The sequence below is a fragment of the Mustela lutreola genome, chromosome 14 (genome assembly GCF_030435805.1).
Source record: "Mustela lutreola isolate mMusLut2 chromosome 14, mMusLut2.pri, whole genome shotgun sequence".
NCBI classification, from domain to species: domain Eukaryota; kingdom Metazoa; phylum Chordata; class Mammalia; order Carnivora; family Mustelidae; genus Mustela; species Mustela lutreola.
The window spans coordinates 7,300,276-7,322,686 of record NC_081303.1 but is presented as its reverse complement, the minus strand read 5'-3'; the positions used below and the strand labels follow the sequence as shown (position 1 = coordinate 7,322,686).

The 22,411-nt window shown below is 46.0% G+C and overlaps 1 protein-coding gene across 1 annotated transcript in view; it reads left to right on the top strand.

Moving 5' to 3' along the window:
- Positions 1-22,411, top strand: part of OPN3 (opsin 3) — a 42,048-nt gene that overhangs the window by 10,546 nt on the left and 9,091 nt on the right. The window contains exon 2 of the mRNA XM_059146704.1: positions 19,322-19,641. Coding sequence (XP_059002687.1) covers positions 19,322-19,641 — 320 coding nt within the window. The remainder of the gene's footprint in view (positions 1-19,321; positions 19,642-22,411) is intronic.

Genomic DNA, 22,411 nt, shown 5'->3' with positions numbered 1-22,411 from the left:
CCATCATACAACCTGCTATAACTACTACCACCCCCTCCCCAAAAGAAAAAGAAACAAAGGAGAAATCTGGTTTGAGATTCATGGCATTCCTTTAAGGGGAGTCCAAAAGTTTTACTACAGTTGGAAACAAGTAGCTTAAGAGTTAAAAGGTCAATTAATACTTTCTGAAGTCTATTTTAGCTACCATTGAGCGAATTAAGAAGTTTCTGACTTTAATCAGAAGTTTTTTGTGTTGCTTGGGGGAATACATGAAGAGAAAGTATGAGAGATGGGTCCCAGGGATCCAGAGCGCTGAGAGCTCAGGGAGTCAGGAGTGTAAATAAACTGAAATGAAATAGGTCATAAAATTCCAAGGCCAAGAAGTTCCGATTAGGACGAGTTCTGTTTCCTTCCTCTTGGCAGCACAAGCGGAAGTCATGCTCTCACTGCACGGAGGTAGTCGCCTCGTCTTTGAAGGTTTTTAGATTTCTACTTCAGTATTTTTACCTTCGATAATAAGAGGCACTGTTCCTAGTATAGTTCTTATTTTAACTGACAACCTCATGTATTCACATTTCAACAGCAGGGGACACAGTACGGCCAGCTCTGTAAGGCATGAACCGAGAAGCTGCCTGAGCTGGAAGACTCGGCCTCTAACATGCATGTTAGGAGCGCAGGCCTGCCGCAGCACTGGTAGGAACACTGCCTTTTCTGTTGACAACTACATTTTGTTTCATGAACCTCAGGACCACTGTGTCAGGTAAGAAAGGGCAGGTATTTATCCACGTTTCCTAGATACGACCTGGAGGAACTGAGGGTCTGACGCGTATGCGCCCATAGTGGGTGCCGAGAACAGTGTGAGAATTGCAGTGGCACCGCTCCATGTTGGAGGCGCTCCGCATTGGAGTGGGACTGCCTCCGTGTTGGCACAGCTGAGTGACATGTACGCGTGTGTAACAGAAACCGCTGCTGGAAGAGGGGCTCCTGGAATTTAAGAGGACATTTGGGTGTGTGTGGTTTTTTTTTCTTTCTTTTTTTTTTTTCTTTCAAGATTGTATTAATTTGACAGAGTAGGAGCAGGGAAGCAGCAGTGGGAGGGGGAGAAGCAGACTCTGCTGAGCAGGAGCTTGATCCCAGGACCCTGGAATCATGACCTGAGCTGAAGGCAGCAGCTTAACTGGCTGAGCCACCCAGGCGTCCCTAAAGTGCATTTGTTTTTCAACAAGTAGCAAAAAAATCTTCCTATGAATTAAGATCTGTGTAACTAAAGTGAGACAGTGGGTTGGGAGAAGGCGAAGGGAGTTGATGACTTCAGGTCATACCAGAAATCAAAGTAATATTATCCCAGTATTTATTTCAAGAGCTTCATTTCTTGATACACCATGTCCATTGGTTCCTGCTGTTGTCCTTGGATTGTGGCATTTTCCTGTTGCTAAATACGTATTTAACCATAACACCCTCTGAATGATGACTACAGGCATATCTGTCATCAGAGGAAACAGTGAGCGGCTTCAGAAGTGCAGGGCTGACAAACTATGACAGGCAGATAAACACCTGTTTGTAGTTCAGGCAGGAGAGACATCTTTAGATGTATTCTAGTTTTAAAGAAATAGGAATCCTTGGGGACTTTCATGCCATGGGGTTTATGCCAGTTCCTTTTATTACTTAAAACATGAAAGCCTTTGGAGCACCCATGTCTGACATTTTTTTTAATTATTTTTATTTTTTAAAGATCTGATTTATTTGACAGAGGAAAAGAGACCAGGAGCAGGGGGAGGAGCAGAGGCAGAGGGAGAAGCAGACTCCCCACTGAGTGGGTAGCCCAGTGGGGGACTCCATCCCAGGACCCTGGGATCATGGCCTGAGCTGATGGCAGACACTGAGCCAACAGGCGCCCCTGTTTGAGACTTTTATTTGTTCTTTATTTATTCCTCCCTGTACTTCAAAATAACAGAACTACTACTAATGCAGTATGCAGAAGTATTTTTTTTACATCATTATAAGTTAATTTCATCATTATGTGGAAGTTTAAAGTTTTTATCCCAATTTCAGCATTTCTACTACCCATCATAAAGAAGACATTTAGGGGAATGTCCTGAGGAAGACCAGGGAATCTTGTCTTTAGGCAACTAATAAAACTGTTAATTTCCTGAAACAATTTCAGTCAAGTATTATGGAGGAATGAGCTGTATGTCCGTCCCTTCCCCGAACAGTCCCACTTTAGGACGGCAGACCATGATTTATCATGACCTCTGTTACTGAGACAAACACCAACCAGGTGTTTATTAAAAGGAAAAAGCAGCAGATGAGAACCGCACTGGAAGTCACTTGTCGTGAGACTATAGTTTCCTTTAAAACAGAGTCTGAGTGTGCTGGAGCGCTACGCCCTCTGTAGAGTCTTGCATTTCGCAGGCAGACAAGGGCATTGGGGGAATCCGGAGGTTTGGGGACCCTTCTTCCCTCCTCACCCCTTTACCGTCATCACCCCGTTCCAGACAGAGGACCCCTGGGGCCAAGCTCTGGGAAAAGATATCAGAACCATGGTCCCAGGTCTTTTCGTTAGTAGTACAGGTAATTAGTTTTTAAATCAACAAAAATACTGAAAATGATGGAATATTTTTAAAAACCCATAAGATGTCCCACCTAATACTTTTGCTAATTTTCTCCCATCAAAGCAGTTATTCTCAAGCCAGGGTGATTTTGCCCATTTGGCAATGTCTGGAGACATGTTTGGTTGTCAAAACTATAAAACAAGCAAGGGGGTGCTACTGGCACCCAGTGGGTAGAGGACGGGGAAACTGTCAAACATCCTACAACATACAAGACAGCCTCCTTCCCGGAAAAGAATTACCCAGCCCCAAACTCTTCATTAAAATTGTGAGTATTTATAATGTATTTGTTTTCCTTTCTTTTAACTTTTGGCCTTAGCATCTTTTTCATGTAAGTGCTTCTTCAACAGGGCCGTTGTTGGTAGGAACGGCTGTCTTGGCTGCTCCTCCGGATTCCCCCAATGCCCTTGTCTGCCTCCCTCAATAATCAGCAGTTGCTTCCTTCTGAAGCTTTAAGACAACTCGAATTCCAGAACAAAATTCAGAGAATTAGGGAATATATCTCATCCTGCCTCAATTGTCAGTATTGATTAGGGATTTTGTTTGTTTAAAAAAAATTCATTAATTCAGAAATAGAATAATTCTGCAAAGCATTTATAGAAATGAGAGGATGATACCTGATACCTTGCTTATTTTGGTGTTTTTTGGTAATACTACTTCCTTGTTACCTTTCTCAATGGTATCTTCATATGTATTGCAAACAACTATCTCAAAATCAATGTAAACGTATTTCAATATACTTTTTGTTTTGAAAGGGTGCTTTTCACTTGACAGGCTATAGGCAGATGAATCAAATTACATGTATATAATAATATCCTGTGAGTTTCAGATAATCCAGTCCAAGACTAAATAAAGCACCCATAATTGAATTGTACCCACATTTTCACTCAGTGATGGTTCACCAAGCAATGAGTGAGGGGAACAATTTATAAACAGGGATTGACAATTTATAAACAGGGATTATCTAAATTATAATAAAATTGGTCAGTATTCTTAATGCAGGGAAGAACCCCACCTAAATTACACTGCAAAGAGAAACATAGGGTTCAATACAATGTGACATTTACTGAACATCGTCCCCTAGTTGCTGTGTTAGACCCTGGGAACTTACTGAGCACTTTATGCCATGCACTGTTCTAAGGGTTTGCTATATTTATCTTACTTCCTCCTCATGACAGCCCAATTGGATAGGTTCTCTTATGATCCTCATTTTGCAGATGGGAAAACAGACACTGAAGGCAAAGAGCTTGACTAAAACTACACAGCTGGTAAGTGATAGAGCTGGGCCTTGGTCCTGGGGAGTTGGACTCCAAAATGCACGTGCTGCGACTAAGATGTGATGTGAGGTGTTCAGAGAGGGCTCAGAGCAGGTCCAGGAACAAGTAACGAACTCCTCATGTGCCAGGAACTCTTCTAATTTCTTTATACATATTGTCACATTTTTAAGATAACCGTGGGAGGCAGGTATTAATGTTTCCATGTGCACATGAGAACTTAGGCTCTTAGTTGTCCCAAAGTTACAGAATTGGTGAGTAGTGGAACTCCCACTCCGTTGGGGCTGATGTTGGCATTCAGTTAACCAGTCCATTAACAAGGCCGTGGTCATTTTTGTGATGTAGGTATGGACAGACTTCAGTGAAGGCACAGAGTGTTTTATCTGAGTAGGGAGAGCTAAGAAATCTTCATGAAAGAAAAATCCAGGGCTCTGAAGGTTGAGAAGGGTTTCTAAAAGTCAATATTGGAAACATTCTATATGGGGAGAATGTAGAAACAGACATAGGGGCATAGAAATGGTCTGCACAGCTAGAGCAGTCACCTGGTGTGGAGAGATGGACAGAGGGTTAGAACCATGCTAATTATCAGCTGTGTTGAACCATGCTAATTATCATAGTCTTAAATCCCAGGGGACTTGTGGATACAAGTGGATAATGAGCTATTGCAGTTTTTCCAGTTAGGGCTTGTGTTTAAAAGTGTACCCATTGGCAATGTGGAGGGAAGCTGGGGAGGTGCAGAGACCCTACAGATGGCTGGGAAGGAGGAAAAATATGGTATAGTCTGGGCAGGGCAGGGTGGTAAGAATGCAACAGGCAGAGAAAAACATGGACACAGAAACATGGTTGGTCGTGCAAGGTGATCCGGAGGTGGTTCTGGAAGGTCTTAGAGGATTTCGTATGCAGGGAGTGTTGACTTTGTCCTAGTGGTCTAGCACGTCCCGTCATTAACCAAGGAAATGGGCTGCATCTAGATACCTATAGAGGAGGAATCCAAGGGTGGTAAAAAGTGTAGAAAGGAGACTAAACACAGCTATTAAAAGATCTGGGCAAGAGATGCTGAGAGTCTGAACTGGGGTCATAGCAGGTAAGACGGAGGACAGACCTGAGAACGACTGGGAAGATTAAATCGGCCTCACTCCGTGACTGATTGGATGTGAGAGCTGCAGGCGCGAGAGAAATCGGAGACGGCCGGGAAGGGGCTGGTGGATAGGGATGTGCTGCGAATGCAAACACGGCACTCCACTGCGTTTGATGTAGCAGCTCTGCCCCCGGATAACGTCCAGACTGGGAAGATTCCTTCTCTAGGATTCCTGGATATACCCCCCCCCCCCAACCCACCCCCTGGCTTGTTAAGCCTCAAGGATGTGAGTCAGAGGCTTCCAGCACCTTGATTCCCAGAAAGTCCGTCTGAGACTCAGGCCACATAGGGAGCAACCAAGTCAATGACGGGAGGAGATGAATTACTTTAGTAATTAATTTTAAATTTAAAAAATTACTTTTTTTTTTGAAGTTTCCATGGCTCATGATACATTTCTGTTGGACAATGTGTCTGCAGCCAGTGCCGCTTAAAGACTTCCCAGTTACATGAAATAATCCAGTTTCTTTTTCCTTAAACGGGGAGAAAAGGTGGCAGAAATAGGAGAAGACGTAGAACCTCTTCTGGAGGGGTTCTAGAAGCCAAGGGGAGTTTCAAAAAGATCCGGGTCTGAAGTGTTGATACTGCAAAGAGGTTGGGAAAACTAATGTTATGGCGATTGATTTCACAACTGATAAAATTCTAGAGCAATGGTTTTAAACTGTATAGTATGACTCAAATGGGAGTGTTTTTAAAATACAGATTACCAGGTACCACACCTGCATTCTGGGTCGGTGAGTATATAGGGCCCCCTGTAATTGTTTGCTGGGTGGGCGGTGGATTGACAGACACTGTGATGTAGGTATGTGGGAATAATACAAGTATTTGATGATATAGTCGAGGGGATTTAAAGTAGCTTCTGGTGCATATTTTGGCAGGTTGTATTAAAACTGTGTATGCCTTTTTACCCAGAAATTATATTGTCAAGAATTTATCCTAAGGAGGTAATCATAGATGCAAGGAAATACCTAGCAAATGGACGGTAGAGTCCATGACTAATGCTTAGTAAGTGCACACCACATGCTAGTTTCTGTTTATGTGCTTCATGCATATTAACTCTTTATTCCCAACTCTGTGAGGTAGTTAGATACTACTAGAACCCCATTGCTCAGCTAAAGAGAGTAAAGCTCCAGGAGATTAATTTGTTCAAGGTTTCATTAAAAGTGGAGGATACAGAGCCTGAATTCAGTGCCTTTGATGGTATGTTGTATCATCTCCCCTCACATCAGTGTTAGAATAGTCCAGTCAAAAGTAATCTAAAGATGATTACTGTGTTGTGAATTAACATTTGTTAAGTGGAGTATAGGGTGTCGCATCGCGGTTTAGCAACAGACTACAGGAAATCAACGCACCAGCAAACGAATTATTCAGGACCCAGACTCCGGAGACACTCTTTAACTCCTCTTTCCCCCAGAAATGATCAGAACAAATCCTGTGGTACCTCCCATCTCTGCTGAGGTCAGTCGGTGCCAAAGGAGAAAGCGTCTTCAGTCCACGATAACTCCCATCTTTATGGCTCAGTGTGTTTTCTGATCTGATCCGATCCTGAGCTGCCGCCCTGTGTGCTCAGCCTCCCCTCGCGAGTGGCAAACTCCTCTGTGTCTTCAACATCATCGCTGAACATTTTTGCTACTTCCTCACTTTCCTTTAACCCTGGCAGCCCCTGTGAACCCTGATTTCCCACCACCAAGCAGAGGCTTTTTTTAAAAAGCACTTTATTATAATGTTGTTAAATTAACAAGTGGAGTAATGTGTTAAGTGGATGTTGGACGTTGTTATAGGGTGTTGGATGGTGAATTGGGTTCAGCAACAGATCACAGGAAAAACTGAGATAGTTTATTACCCAGAGTCCTAGAGGAGTACATGGCACCCCTCAAGGGGTCACATGGGGAGGTCAAGGCAAGGTACAGGCAGAGAGAGGCACATGCCGTTATTAGGGTCTGTGGATGGAGTGCTTTAGGGTTCCCAGGGCAAGTTTGGTCAATCCCAGCAGAAGGGGTGAGTTTGATATGCCACGTGCAGACCTTCTCTGAGGAGGGCACAAGGGGAAGGTCCTGGGAGGCGGGGGAGACCGGGTCATAAGGGCGGTTGGGAAAAGTTCTATGAGGAACTTAGGTTTGCTTGTGAGCGCATGCTATTCTGTAAGCCATGTGCTTGCGTGAGGGGCTGGTGCGAAAGTCCCTGCAGCCATTTGACCAAGGGGGTGCTGAGACCGCAACGGCCTGCGTAAACAGCAGCTTGGCTGAATTCTCGACGTACCCCGTAGACCCCAGGGCCAGGTAGTGGAGAGGGTGACCCACCGAGTATCACTGTGGCTCCCAGAGCGCCCCTCCTTCATTTCCTCCGGGAAGATGTTTAGTCTGTCAACACCTGCCCGCAGTGCGCTTGAACTTGGGCTGTCAGGGAGGTGTGCGGGGACTATAAGGCTCGGGTTGCTGGGTCTTACTCAGTCTTCTCTCTCTCCTCCTGCATCATCGGCTTATGGTCGAGCCGCCACCCCCAACGGTCCTTGACTTGGGACCACCCCGTTCTGCTCTTCATTGGAAGAGTCTGTCTTCTGAATGCCTACTCCTTGCTGCCTCCATATCCTCAATGAGTTTTATTCCTTTTGTAAGTTACTTTAAAGGTTTTTTAAAAAAAATTATTATTTTTTTCAAAGATTTTATTTATTTGACAGACAGAGATCACAAGCAGGCAGACAGACAGGCAGAGGGAGAGGAAGGGAAGCAGGCTCCCTGCTGAGCAGAGAGCCTGACCTGGGGCTCAATCCTAGGACCCTGGGATCATGACCCGAGCCGAAGGCAGAAGCTTTAACCCACTGAGCCACCCAGGTGTCCCTACTTTAAAGTTTTTATACTTTAAAGTAAAGGGTGACACAGTGAGTGCACACATCTGCCACCCTCAGTGAACAGAGATGAGCCTTCCTATATGTTTAATCCATCTTCAAAGAATGGAAAATTACAGATCCAATTATCTTCTATTCCTCTTTCTAGCTCATTCCACCTCCTCCCTCCTCGAGGTCGCTGCATACATGAATATAAGGTGAAACCAAGCAACGTTTCATTGTTTCGCTCGTGATTGATTTACCCATTTCCCTCTTTTGATGGACATTGGGTTACTGCCTGTTTTTCTCTGTATTATAACAAACAGTGCCTCACAGTTTATCCCGGTATACATCTCTTCCTACTCAACGTGCGAGAGTTTCTCTAGGTCTCTGCTGTCCAACCTGGTCACCGCTACTCTTGTGCGTCCTGAGCACAGGAAATGGAGCTGGTCTACACTGAGGTGGATGAGTGTAAAAAAAAAGCACTGGACTTTGAAGATTTAGTATGAAAAACAAAATATTTCATGAGTAAGTGTATGTTGATTACGGATCTAAATATCTAGATATGTTGGATTAAATCAAATGTTATTGAAATTAATTTTATCTGTTTCTCTTTTTAAAGTGTGGCCACTAAAAAAGTTAAATACTCTATGGGCCACATACTTCTGGACAGCACCGCTCTAGGGGATAGAAGTCCCTTTGGAATCGGTGGATGCGGTGCATGCTGGGTAAACAGGTTCCATCCCAGACCTTTATATCAAGCCCCCCATTTTCTTGGTGATCTTTCCTCCCTCCGAGCTCCTATGGCACTTAGGTCTGAATGTCTCATGCAGATATTCAAACACACAGTTCTGTATTTTGGTTTCTCTTTTTATGCTGCCTTTCCCCCTTTATCACCAGGGACCATATCTGATGACTGGGCTTCCCCAGGATTAAGCTCAGGAGGAAGCTTCCTTAAATATTTAAGGAAGGTTTAAATGCTCCTGGTACGTTACCTCTCTGCTTTTAAGCTGCGACTCGCCCTACAATAATTTTATCTTATTTACCTAGAATATGCCTCGTGCTTCTTGTGCATCCAGGCTTCTCTGTGCTCGCCCTAATGTGGCAAAATCGCCTTGGCAGTGACATTAGTCCTCACTCTGCTTCCCTTTCTTTGAAGAAACTCCTGCCAATGTCTTTCCAACAAATTTATCGCTTCTAATGGGTTCTGGAGTCTTGGTAGCTGGCAAGGCCAGGGCCAGCCTCACACATACAAGGCCGTTAGGTTTATAAAAGCTGCTCGTCAAATGACACAAGTTCAGCCTCTCTCCACCAGGCTGCGTCTGGTTCTATGAAACGGCATCATGACAGCTTCTAAGAGCACAGGAAGCAACAAACTGCAAATCACAAGGGGAGGCAGGAATGACCCTAGAGGCGAGTAAGCTACAATGAAGCTTCAAGCCACCGACACAACACAGACAAGCCCCCTCCCTCAGAGCTGGCACTTTGTGCATGACCAGAGGCCAGTGTTCTGTGAAATGAAGTAGTGGTTTCCTGTGTTCCTCCACTGGTGTTGACTGTGGAGGAAAGTCTGGGAAATGAGCAGAAAGCCACAGAGAGATGATGTTAAAGGCCATGGGATTTTAGCATAGACCTACTGTGCCGAAACAAGTCAGAGGCAGCCATGCTCGGGCTCCCTCCCAGGCGTACCAAAGCAGAAGCTTCAGGCCAGGGCCTTGGAAATCACATTTCAACCATTTCCCCAGGAGACTCATCTGCAGCTATTTCAGGACCTGGCAGTTGGAGTCACTGTTCCTACCACGGGAGACAGACTCACTGCTCAGATATAGAAGGTTTTAAATTAAACATCGAGGGAGAACCCACATGAAGCCCCAGCCGGCAGCGTGATGGGAGCTGGAAGCCGTAGCACATGAATGGGTCTGGGATTCAGCGGGAGCACCTGCGAGCTTTGCGCGTGCCGATTTGTAAAGCTTCCCTCCCAACCTCCAATCTTTCTTTAGCCTTTTTCCCCTCGACATTCTCGGCTCAGGATGACTAAGACTTTCAAGAAAACGATCCTTTCTTGCCCACCCAAACTGCTGCACAGTAGTCGCCGAGATGGGTTTTACACTACACGCCCACCTCCCAGATGTGCCTGTTAAACCTCCAGTGTTTCCAACCGTCAATGCACTGCCCAGGGCACAGCAGCAAGGGTGGTCCCTAACACATTCTGGCAAGTTCGTTCTTTTTTCCCATCGCCTGTGTCTAGGTCCTGACGAATCTCCTACCACAGTTTTTAGCTGATAAGTTACTTGGACACACACACACACACACACACTCTTTTTTTTTTTTTTTTTAAAGATTTTCTTTATTTATTTGACAGACATACATCACAAGTAGACAGACAGGCAGGCAGAGAGAGGAAGGGAAGCAGGCTCCCCGCTGAGCAGAGAGGACCCTGAGATCATGACCTGAGCCGAAGGCAGAGGTTAATCCAGTGAACCACCCAGGTGCCCCCACACTCACACACTCTTAAAGCTGAGTGTCTTATATTCATTTTTGAGAGAAAAGTGACGCTGGTCCTTGGCTATATCTCAGCATTCTCCACTTGGTGATAGAAAATGACCTTAAAATGGAACCGCAGTGTTACCACCTGCTTTAAAACCTAAATTCTGAGCTCCTTTGAGGGCTTATAAATTATAAATGACTAAATTAAGATTTAAGTCTGTACTTCTCTGATCTCCTTGTATTTTTAATTTGTTCTTTTGGGCTATCTCAGATTTTCATCTCTTAATGCCAGGTCGTAACCCAGAGAGTCCTTAGAAGCTAGAATCTTGGTTGCAGGCAAGGGGTCACATATCCCCAACTCACTCATGTGTGGAGTTTCTCTACAGAATTCGCAAGACTCCGTGCTCCTCTATTTTGATCACCACCAACTCAGCTCTTTCTGAGGAAAATCTGAGCAGAGAGCTCTGGCCTCGCAATCAGAAGATGCGGGTCCTCCTCCAAGTGAGACATTGCTCATCTGTGACATTAGGCTCATCCCAAATCCCAACGCCCTTTCTCACACCCTCACCCAATGAGGACACGAGCCTTCCCTTCCCTTCACAGGTCTGTGAAGGATGGACGGTAAACACACCTGGGGCAGTACTTTGAAAATTATTAAACACCATACAAAATAGGCGTTATGATTTGTTACTGTCATTGGAGAACAAGAGATGACAAATCTAGCGGGAATATCATTTGACTTTATGTCATCCATAAAACTGAGGATTTCATAGGGACTTTTCAATAATCAAAAATTATCATGCGATGACTGCTAACTAGTATTTTGATTTGAGCGAGGGGATCCCTCAGGAAAAATAGTAGGAAGTGGGTCTTCTGTTATGTTCTTCTGATCTAGATGTTGTATTTTCCTTTAAAAACGTTTCCTTTTCTTTGAAATCTGTGACTCTTTCCAAGCGGCATTTTCACATGAGTGTTTGCTTAATTATAGGTGTGACTGTTTACTTCAGGGTTTTTATCCTTGACTCGAGAAGAAATGCGGTCATATATACATGACTTTTACCATCAGCTAACCTATAACCCCTTGTTAGCTATTGCAGAAGCCAGGGAGGATGTCAAGATACACAAGACATGGTCCCTAGCTCTTAGGCATTTGCAATATAACTGGAAAGACAAGACATGAATGCGTAGAATTGTGACCAAAATACAGGAAGTCGTGAACAGCCGCCACGAAGGTACGGTGTGTGCTGTGTGTGCGCAGAGTGTGGCCTCACTCAGGAAGTTAGAAATGGCGAAAGAGAAGATAGGCCGGGGTGCAAGTAAACCGCAGAGCTCTCTGAACACCCGTGCAGTAAGCAGAGGAAGCTTTGCAGATCATTATGCCAGAGGAGATTACAGGGGTTATGAGATTATTAGCACAAGTTCCCCCAACATAAGGCCTCAGGCAAGCCTACGGATCAGTGACTTCCTGGGGGTGGTTTCCGGGGGATCGAGAATGAGAGAGTCCAGGGAGGGCAAGCATCCAGGCCGCACCCGGAGCCGTGGCTTCCCCCGAAACAGCCCCGTGCTCTGTCCTTGGGGACACCTTTAGAGAGGCTGTGTGAACCCGGCGCCTCTTGAGAAAACCCGTGGAATGGGTGGGTGGGGGTGGGTGCACACAGTTGGATCACTGGCCCCTTCCTGTCTCTTGGCTCCTTGGGTCCCAGTCTGCTCCGTGAGGTGCTCCATGCCCCTTGCCTCTGGCTTGGCTCAGCTGAGTCGGAGCAGCCGCTGGGGACGCCGCAGCCTACGTGAGCTCGGTCCAGGGAGGGCACAGGTGCAGGCCGGTCCGGCCCACGGGCCAGGGCTGGCCGGGGCTGCCGAGCCGAGCCTTGTCACTGTAGCAGAACCGCCGTCGCTGGGGAACAAGGCAGATGGTCACGGCCCACGCTGGGGAATGGGGGCTCGTGAGCTGGCTCAGGGACATCTGGGGTGGCCCGCAACCTGAATCCCGTCTCCCACTGGTGCTTGGCGCAAAGGAGCATGAGGCCGGACAGAGGGAAAAAGAGTCAGTCAGGAGCAGGTCAGAGCAGCCCCTTGCGGGCTGTGAGCCTGAATGAGAAGGAGGACACGTGGGAGACCCAGGGATGAATTTAGAAATATTTCCAAAGAAAAGCTTCTGGTGAAGCGAAAGCGCAAGATCGAAGGAGAGAGGAGAGACGGAGCAAGCATACGCGTCCCTCAAGGGGCCGGAGGCGAGGTCCTGCTGGAGGAGAATTCTCCGATGCAGCTTTTCTGCGGACCCTGTGCGCGTTGTCCTAAGATCGAGGTTGCCCTTGGCAAGACGTCATTTTGATTAAGTGATAAAAACAAGGGCAGCGTATGCCTCCCGTTTTACTCGTGGCCCCAACCCATTTTTGAGTGCAGTTCAATTAGGGTTAGAATTTAGAATATCTCAGATCCTGATAAACCCTCCCCGCGGACTGTTTTCTGGACTGTTGTCCTGCTGCGTTTATGTTGTCGCTTATGAACCTTAAGTAACGGCACGGAGCGGTCACTTTATATCGACACTGACCTTCCGCCCCGGGCCTGCAGACTCCAGTCACCACGGGTGTTTCTTGGGACTCCTGGCATATCGCTTATCCATTCCCCCCTCGCGATCTATCTTGTCCAATATCCTCCGCTGACAAGCAGACCGAAGTATAAAGTAAAGAAAGTTCTAATAAGACCTTACCCCTGGGACGCCTGGGTGGCTCAGTGGGTTAAGCCGCTGCCTTCGGCTCAGGTCATGATCTCAGGGTCCTGGGATCGAGCCCCGCATCGGGCTCTCTGCTCAGCAGGGAGCCTGCTTCCTCCTCTCTCTCTGCCTGCCTCTCTGCCTGCTTGTGATCTCTCTCTGTCAAATGAATAAATAAAATCTTTAAAAAAAAAAAAAAAAAAAAAGACCTTACCCCAAGATGGGGCTCTCCTTACCCCAGAAGCCAACAAACCCTAAAACAGTGTCAAATCAGAGGCGAGGCAAACGGTCTGAAACTGGGCTGTCGGTGCAAAGGGAGCTGTAGGAAGACAAAGTCAAGTTTGAAGCCCGAGGAGGCAGGACAGAGGCACTGATGTTGGAAGAATCAAAGATAACCTTGGGGAAATGAGTCCAGGATGATTTCCAAGCGACGATGCGGACGCTCAAGGGAGCCTCGGAGGAGGGGACGCACGACAGAGGGGACACACAACCGTAGAAAAACTCCCCCGTATTTTACCAACGGAATCAACACTTCGCTCCACCTCCCTGTGAAAAATCACTAGTATTTTGGGGGTGGGGGAAGAACTCCCTTGAAACACCCGTGAAGAGCGGCAGAAGCCAGAACTGCGCTGACAGCGTGGTCACGGCGCATGGCCGGAGCCAGCCCACAGCCCACCGGCCAAAGGCTGCCCCGGGGACACCCTGTCTTCTGGGGCTCGCTGGCCCTTTCGTTCGGGGCGTTCCGAGTCCGTAGCACACAGTGAGCATCTGGTGGGTAGGTGTCCAAGTGGTGGTCAAACCAAGTCTCTGTGTAGGTTTCTTACCTGAAATCATAAAATTTTGACCCACAGAGCTGGAAGTTTCACACTGTGCTGGATTTCTGTGGAACTGAGTCCGTGCACGAACCCTGAGGAGCAGCAACTTTGGGGAACAAACAATGGAAAAATGGAATTTGAAAAGGGGGAGGGAAACAAATATGGAAAAAGGAATTATTAACTGGAACTCAGTTTCTGCCGTAACAGACGGCGGGTGAATGCCTAAAATACGTGCACTAAAGGACTGTGCACCTTTTGGGTCTTTCCACGCACTGCTGTTCTTGATCAAATGGTCACTGGGCTTTCCAGTGCTGGAGAAACTATTCAGATGAGCATGGTCATCTCTAATTTCCTTTCAAATTCTTCAGCTTAAAAGAAATTGAGTTTTAAAAAATCACCTTTTCAAGGGGCTCCTGGGTGGTGGGACTGTCGGTTAATCGCCGGACTCTTGATCTCAGCTCAGGGCTTGATCTCAGGGTCTTGAGTTCAAGCCCTGCTTAGCGCTCGGCACTGGGCAGGGAGCCTACTTTAAAAAAACAAACTAAAAAAAGCCCTGGTGTGCCTGGGTAGTTCAGATGGTTAAGCGTCTGCCTTTGGCTCAGGTCCTGATCTCTGGGTCCTAGGATCGAGCCCCACGTTAGGCTCCCATCACAACAGGGAGTCTGCTTCTCCCCCTCCCTTTTGCCCTGTTCAAGCTCTCTCTCTCCGTATATGTCTCAAATGAAGAAAATCTTTAAAAAAAAAAAAAGATTTTTTCAATAGTAGTAGGCAACACATGGATTATATATGTTTTCTCTAGTGTCTACTTCACTAGTAGAAACTTTTTGACAATGAGTTTAGCATCGTGTCGACTTTGGAAGCAGACTCTTTGATTTGAATGTTGGCTCTTGTTTTTTATTAGTTTGAGACCTGAGCAAGGTAGTAAACCATGTTTATCTTAGTTCCCCCTACAAAATGGGGATGGTAGTAACTTCCACGTGTCTTATAGAGTTGTGAGGATTAAATAAGAGAACACAGGCAAACTGCTCAGAGCAGTGCCTGACACACGGAGATACTCTCCATGTGTTATGTGGTGGAAATTATCCTTGTTAATCAAGTAAAAGGGAGCAGGAAAGATTACTCTACTAATAAGCAATGGAAACAAGATTCCAAAGAAGAGGTTACTTCCTAGGAGAATAAGTTTTCTCAGGCATATTAAGCATGTTGTTTTTCTTATTTAAGGTTCAAATACAAATAGAGGTCCTAATTAATAAAGAAACATTTTTATGAAGCAACATCAAATAGTTTCCAAAACTATATATAGATGAAAGTAATTAAAACTTCTCTCCTTCTGGGGCGCCTGGGTGGCTCAGTGGGTTAAAGCCTCTGCCTTCGGCTCAGGTCATGATCCCAGGGTCCTGGGATGGAGCCCCACATCGGGCCCTCTGCTCTGCAGGAAGCCTGCTTCCTCCTCTCTCTCTCTGCCTGCCTCTCCACTTACTTGTGACCTCTGTCTGTCAAATAAATAAATAAAATCTTTAAAAACAAAACAAAAGACAAACTTCCCTTCTTCTAGAACCCTCTGCTTCCACCATATTGAATTATGTGCAGGAACCCGAATGCTCTAAGCTCGGCCAGGTCTCCGTGCGTTTCGTGCGCCGGAATGGGACTGACACTGCTTTCCCCTCTCGCCTCTCCTATTTGCTCGGTGAAACCGTATTTAATCTACGAGACTCACTCAGATAGTGCCTGCTTCCCAGAGAAAAACTGGATCGTTTCCTCCTGTTATCAGATTCGGAGTTTCGCCTCATACTCTGGAGTGTGAGCTCCTTGAAGACGTGAACCACGCCATATTTATTTTTTAATCCAGCAGATGAGTATTGACAGGTCTGGCGCCTGGTCCAGGCAATCGCTCTTCTAAGCATTTGCTCTCGTGTAAACTTGCTTACCCAGTCTAGACCACTGAGCTATAAGTAAGTTTATTCACTGTGGACATCTAGTGGCCAAGGGGGGAGATGACTGTTCTTAAGTAATTACATTAATAATACTTATTGTATAAATTACGCAGCAAGTAAGTAAAGTAAATCCTTACTGTATAAATTATTAACAATTTAAGCCCCAGAGCTCCTCTGCCTGTTCCTGTGCCTTCTGCCAGATTTCTACCACTTAAAGCAGTTTTACCCCTAGATACTGAACTATTCAACAATAATAACTATGATGATGATATCTTATATATCATCATCTAACCAAATACATTCATATTCTTATGTAACACATATACACACCCTCACGATGAGGTGGCGTTTTGGTACTATTCTTTCTATTTTACTGTGAGCAAATTGAGGTTCACAGATATTAATTAATTCTCCCAGAGTGATCTGTGTTTATGTACAGAAACTGGAGTTGAATCCAAGGCTGGCCTCATAGACATTCCTCTATTATAGAATTTATCACCCTATTACTGTTTCTTTCTTTTATAGTTTATCTTTGCCCATTTCTTAGCACAGTGCCTGGTCTATTTTATGTGCATGGATTGTTGATAAATGTAAGAGAATGCATAATCCCCAAATTATATCACAGAGAACTTTACTGACTCAATCTGGTGTACAGAGTTAACCCTTAGATACCTCTTCTTGTTTCCATGCATTTTGTATGCTACAGCCTTGGCCTTGAAATATCCTCACCCTCGCCAGCTTGATAAACTCCCTTGCATTCATCAATTCAAATATTGCTTTAAGACCTTCCTCAGTGTTTCCCTAGGCAGAGGTCAGTGCTTCCTCGATTATATCCTCCAGCTCCCAGACACAGCTCTGGGTCAGCATGTATCACACTCCTGTAATTCCTTCTTTACACGTCTGTCTTCTGCAGGCTCTGAGATCTCCGTCAGCAGTTCAGGCAGAGGGAACAGTGGTGTCTGCACAGCCAGCTTGGAGTGTGGCTGGCACTTTGGGGCTTGCTGTCTGTATCCCAGTGTAAGTAAGTGACACAGCAAGATAAAGCAGAGTCTCCATAATATGCCGAGATTATGTTTGTATGTTTGTTTGTTTTTTTTTTTAAGATTTTATTTATCCATTTGACAGAGATCACAAGCAGGCAGAGAGGCAGGCAGAGAGAGAGAGGGGGAAGCAGGCTCCCTGCTGAGCAGAGAGCCTGATGTGGGGCTCAATCCCAGGACCCTGGGATCATGACCTGAGCCAAAGGCAGAGGCTTTAACTCACTGAGCCACCCAGGCGCCCCCAAGATTAGTTTTCCTAGACTTCTGTCTTCAAATGGGTGAACGCATACTGCTCGAGATACAGCTCTTCCTGATGGTTATGTGAGGACAGTTTTAGGAGAATCAACTTCTAAACGCTCAGCTTGTATTCTCTCCCAGAAACCAGCTCCCTGTGATGCAAACCTTCCCTTTCTCCATCACTGTCCCCTACTGCCCACAGGAAGATACACCCCTTACCCATCCCAAGTCTTAGGGTGCAAGTCACCAGGGAGGGCAGGGAGGAGGTCCCAGGCCGCAAACAAAGGGGTAAGTTAAAACACTGACCACGAACCTGGGGAAGTGGCTGACCACTGCGGTGGTTTCTGGTTCACCTTTGACAAAGTTGAGTTGGTGGATGAGTAAATACAATTTTGATGATAACCATTCTGCAATTTTTGGCATATAAATTCAGGAGAGCTCAAATCATTGAATATAAAAGGAATGTTCTTATAATCAATAAGAACTGAATATAACAAAATCCCTTCCATTGCATCTGGATACATGTGTGATCAAGAAATCTTTAACTTTATAAGCAAGAAAAACAGGAAGAGAATTTATCCTTAATTGTTCTAGCCTTGGTAATAGTAATTGTGGATAAGGTATAATCTCCGTGGTGAGGGAAAGCTGTACTGATCACCTTAAGAGATTTATTTCTAATTAAGTTTTTTATTTTTTAATATATTTTTTATTTTTTTACGATTTTTTTTTTTAAATTTGACCGACAGAGATCACAAGTAGGCAGAGAAGCAGGCAGAGAGAGAGGAGGAAGCAGGCTCCCCGCTGAGCAGAGAGCCCAATTCAGGGCTCGATCCCAGGACCCTGGGATCATGACCTGAGCTGAAGGCAGCGGCTTTAACCCACTGAGCCACCCATGCGCCCCTTTTATTTTTAATATTTAACAAAATATTTTGATCAGTTGTATACAAATAAAAAACTGATAACTTCATCTGTAAGACAATTTTTTTAACATTTAGACACTTGCTACCCAGACTTTGCTCTTCATACCTTTAAAGGTACTCTAATTCAGGCCCCGTCGTACCTGCTTGGACTATTGCAGTAGCCTTCAAGCTGATCTCCATGCCATGGCCTAGGGAAGGGAGTTCCGTACCACTGCAGGAATGAGGGTCCTTTCAGAGGAAAGAGGAGGAGGAAGAAGGAAGAGAACTTAACTGTTGTCCTTCACACTTAAAAAACATGACAGAGTAACAGGTTTATAATTTGCTGTTTTATAGAGGAAAAATGGTTGTGTGTGTGTGTGTGTGTGTGTGTGTGTGTGTGTGTTTTAAGAACGAGAAAGAAAGAAAACCCTTAGCGAGAAATCAAAAGCGTTTTCCAGCAGACTCATCTGCTCCTTTTACCCTCCTCTCTGCTTTGGATCCTCGGAGTCCTGGCACCTCTGAATCCTCTCATCATTTTTAGACCCTTAAATGGTCTCCCTGCTCTGGTACATAATTCTTAGTTTCTCCTGGAATATGCTTCTCCTTCCGGGTTCACAAAGGCCCCCTGTTCCATGACGCCCATCCCGCAGTCTTACTGTTGTTTGCACAACGGGGATCCCTCTGGCCACCTAGATTTCTGCATTTCTGTCATCCCGAAACCTCCAGAGTTGGAAAGGTGACGGGCACATAGTAGGTGCTCAAGAGAAGCTTGTTGTTGGAATGAACCACTCTCTGGGAAGAGGCAGGGAAATAAATGAGAATGTTGTTAAAGTGTATTTGCTGCCAAAAGGAAGCATGCATGTAGACCCGGGGAGCACAGGGGGCTCCCCTCCCTCGTCAGCCGTCCTGGATGAGAACAGTCCGTAGGCTTATGTCCGCGAGCAGGAGGGTTAACCCAGCCCCCCTGCTACTGTTATGGTAACTTTGTCCCTTCAGCCTTGTGAAACCCACTTCAATTTCATCTTCAGTCCTGGGTCAGGACTGAGAAAAGGTCAAATCAAGTGAGACTCACTGAGTGACCCTCTCTTCAGAGTCTCTCTTGGGCAGGAAGTTTAACACAGGAGCTGTATGGCCGGGGCAGAGCTTTTATTCTTGTCCTGCGCAACCCACCTGCCATTGGTTTTCTTTCCTGGGTGAATATGTTTCCAGTCAAATGTCCTGGGGTCTGTGAGGCATTAGTCCTCTCAGATGTGGCTTTCAGAGCACCTGGTTTGTTCCGGACACTCTGGGAGGTGTCTCCAGCGGACAGCGGACCCTCGGCCACGTCCGGCCGCCGCCACACCATGTCATAGTGTCCCACTCTCTCTTCTTGCAGGCATCGTTTCCATCACCACCCTGACTGTGCTGGCCTATGAACGTTACATTCGCGTGGTCCATGCCAGAGTGATCAATTTTTCCTGGGCCTGGAGGGCCATCACCTACATCTGGCTGTACTCACTGGCGTGGTCGGGAGCACCTCTGCTGGGTTGGAACAGGTACATCCTGGACGTGCATGGACTGGGCTGCTCTGTGGACTGGAAATCCAAGGACGCCAACGACTCTTCCTTTGTGCTTTTCTTATTTCTTGGCTGCCTGGTGGTGCCCCTGGGAGTCATAGCCCATTGCTATGGCCATATTCTGTATTCCGTTCGAATGGTAAGTTGAAAACGGCAGGTGCCCCTCCCCTAATCTATTTCCAGGGTGGGCAGGTCTGGGCAGAAGAGACTCAAACTCTCCCTACGTGATCAGTGGTTGTCCGCAGCTGGCGCCGTTCTAGGGGACTTCCTGGGAGAGTATAGAATTCTACTCTGTTCAATAGAATTGGGCACTGAATCACTCTCTAAAAGGCAAATGAGGAGTAACCTCTACTTTCTCTCTGCCACCCTCTAAACCACAAGGAGGAAGGAAAGGGGTTCTGGACAGATAAAATCAGTAACAACCAAGAACACCTGCATTCTCTGACACTGTTAGAATGAAAGAACTCTGACCAAGGAAATTCCACACTTCCCATGATTTTATTCATTCAAAGGTCATGTAAATCCACTAGACCATAGTATAGATATTTTTTCCGGAAATCACTTCTGAATCATAAAGCACAAGACTGGCCACAAATGCGTTTCCTGTTGAGTGCTAGCGAGACGTCTGAAGTGACAGTGGGAGGCAGTCTCCTACTTTAGCCCCAAACACTTTCCTTGCTCAATCACCATGTCTTCCTGTCTGCGTCTTCCTTCAGAACTCCTGCTCAGCGGTCTCCTGTGCACCCTGCTAAACCCCTCTAACTTTCACCTTTAAAAAACAAAACCAAACAAACAAACAAACAAAACCTAACTTGGCCACATGCATTACTTTAAATCATAACCCACTGCTGACTTCCACATTCGAACTTTTCTCATACACATCTGTTTTGTAAAAAAAAGAAGAAAAAAATCCCCATACCAATCCAAAGATAGGTTTTCCCTATGCCCATAGTCAAACTACAAAGAGCGGCTGGAGGAAAATACGCGCCCAGATTCCCAATGCCCATACTGGAGGTCCTCCCAGCAGTGTCTGACAACTTCTGGGTCCCTGGAGGGTCCGCTCTCTCACACGGTCACTTCTACAAAGCCTCAGTTCTCCTTTTAATTCAGCTCTTGCCCTAACCCCAGTCATTCTTATCAAATAATCATGCTTATTTACAAGAAAGCTATTATCAAGAAATGTCTCAATTCCCTGTCCCCCTTCATACAAATCGCTCTGTTCAGCCTCATTCTTAGGTTCCCCCCTCTTCAGTTCTGGGGTCATGGCATAGATCTCTGAGGACCAAGCTGACCTTAGCTTCTGGTTTCCCCCATCCCCATTTTCTGCCCCAGGGACCTCTCGCAAGTAATAGTTTTCTCTTCCACTTAACATCTCCAATCTCTTCCTTACTTCTGGCTCCTTCTCTTTAGCAATAACTATGCTACTATTATACAAAAGCAAAGTCTGCTCTCAACTCCCTCTGGCTCTCACTTCATCGCCCTCCGCACCAGTCTGTACTCAAAGAACCATTAGTGGCTTTTGGTGTTCTATCACCACTCAGTAAGCATGCATTCGGCCAATATTGGTCGAACATAGAGAATGCACCAATTACTGACTATTACGGGCTGAATGTTTTTTTTTTCTTCTCTCTCCCAAATTTATATATGGAAGCTTGACCCTCAACCAACGGTATTGGAGATGGGGTCTTTAGGAGGTAATTAGGGTCATATGATGTCATGAGAGTGGGGTCCTCATGATGGGATTAGTGCTCTAGTAAGAGGAGGAGGAAAGATCAGTGTCTCTCTCTCTCTCTCTCTCTCTCTCTCTGTGTCTTTTCCTCCCTCCATCTCTTCATCCTCCTGCCGTGTCTCTTTCCAGCATGCGACACACAGAGAGAAGGCAGCCATCTCCAAGCCAAGAAAAGAGGTCTCATACCGAAACCTGCCTGTGGGCATCTTGACCTCAGACTCCCCAGCCTTCAGATGTGTGAGAAATACATGTCTGTTGTCGAAGCCACTCAGTCTATGTTATATTGTTATGGAGGCCCAAGCTGACTAAGCCGTTGCCTAAGCTCTGAGGATGTAACATGTATAAGATATCGCCCGTGCCTCAACGAGTTTATAGTTTAATAAACTTACCTAGCGCTTAATTCCCCAACCCAGAGCAAATTGGCGCTTCCTTCCTTGAGCACACTGTCAGAGAAACAGCCCACATTAAGGTAACTGATGATCTCTCAAATGCTAGATCCAGGGAACACATTCCTATCTCTTTTTTCTTTTCTGACATCCATGGTATTTGACACTTGTGGCGTTATTAACAAACTTCCACTCACTGGTGGTTTTCTCCTCCACTGTGTCTAGGATTCCATTCTCTCCTGTCTTTGCTGCTGATTCTCTGGCCCATCTTCTTAGGTCTCTGCCCAGGGCGGCTTCCTATGGGCTTCCCAGCATTGTGAGTGTAGCTCTTTTCTCTTACTACACACTGGCCTTGGGCATCTCCTATGCTCTTAGGATGTCCCCTTCTAACAACGGCTTCTGACCCAGGGTGTTCTTCTGACCTCTGTCAGGTCCCAGTCAGCTGCCTATTGCAGACCTCCACTAGGATGGTCCCCAGACCTATCAGATTCTTCTTCTTCTTCTTCTTCTTTTTTTATCTTAAGATTTTATTTATTTATTTGAGAGTGAGAGAAAATATGAGAGAGCAGGATGAGGGTGGGGTGAGCACAGAGGGAGAAACAGACTCCCCACTGAGCAGGGACCCTGATGCAAGGCTCGATCCCAGGACCCCGGGATCATGACCTGAGCCGAAGGCAGACGCTTAACTGACTTGGCCTTCCAGGTGCCTCTTCAGAACATTCAGTTAACAGATTCCATGTGCGCGAAGACAACTGGGCCATCTTTCCCCCAGACCGGCTGCTCCTTCATTCCCT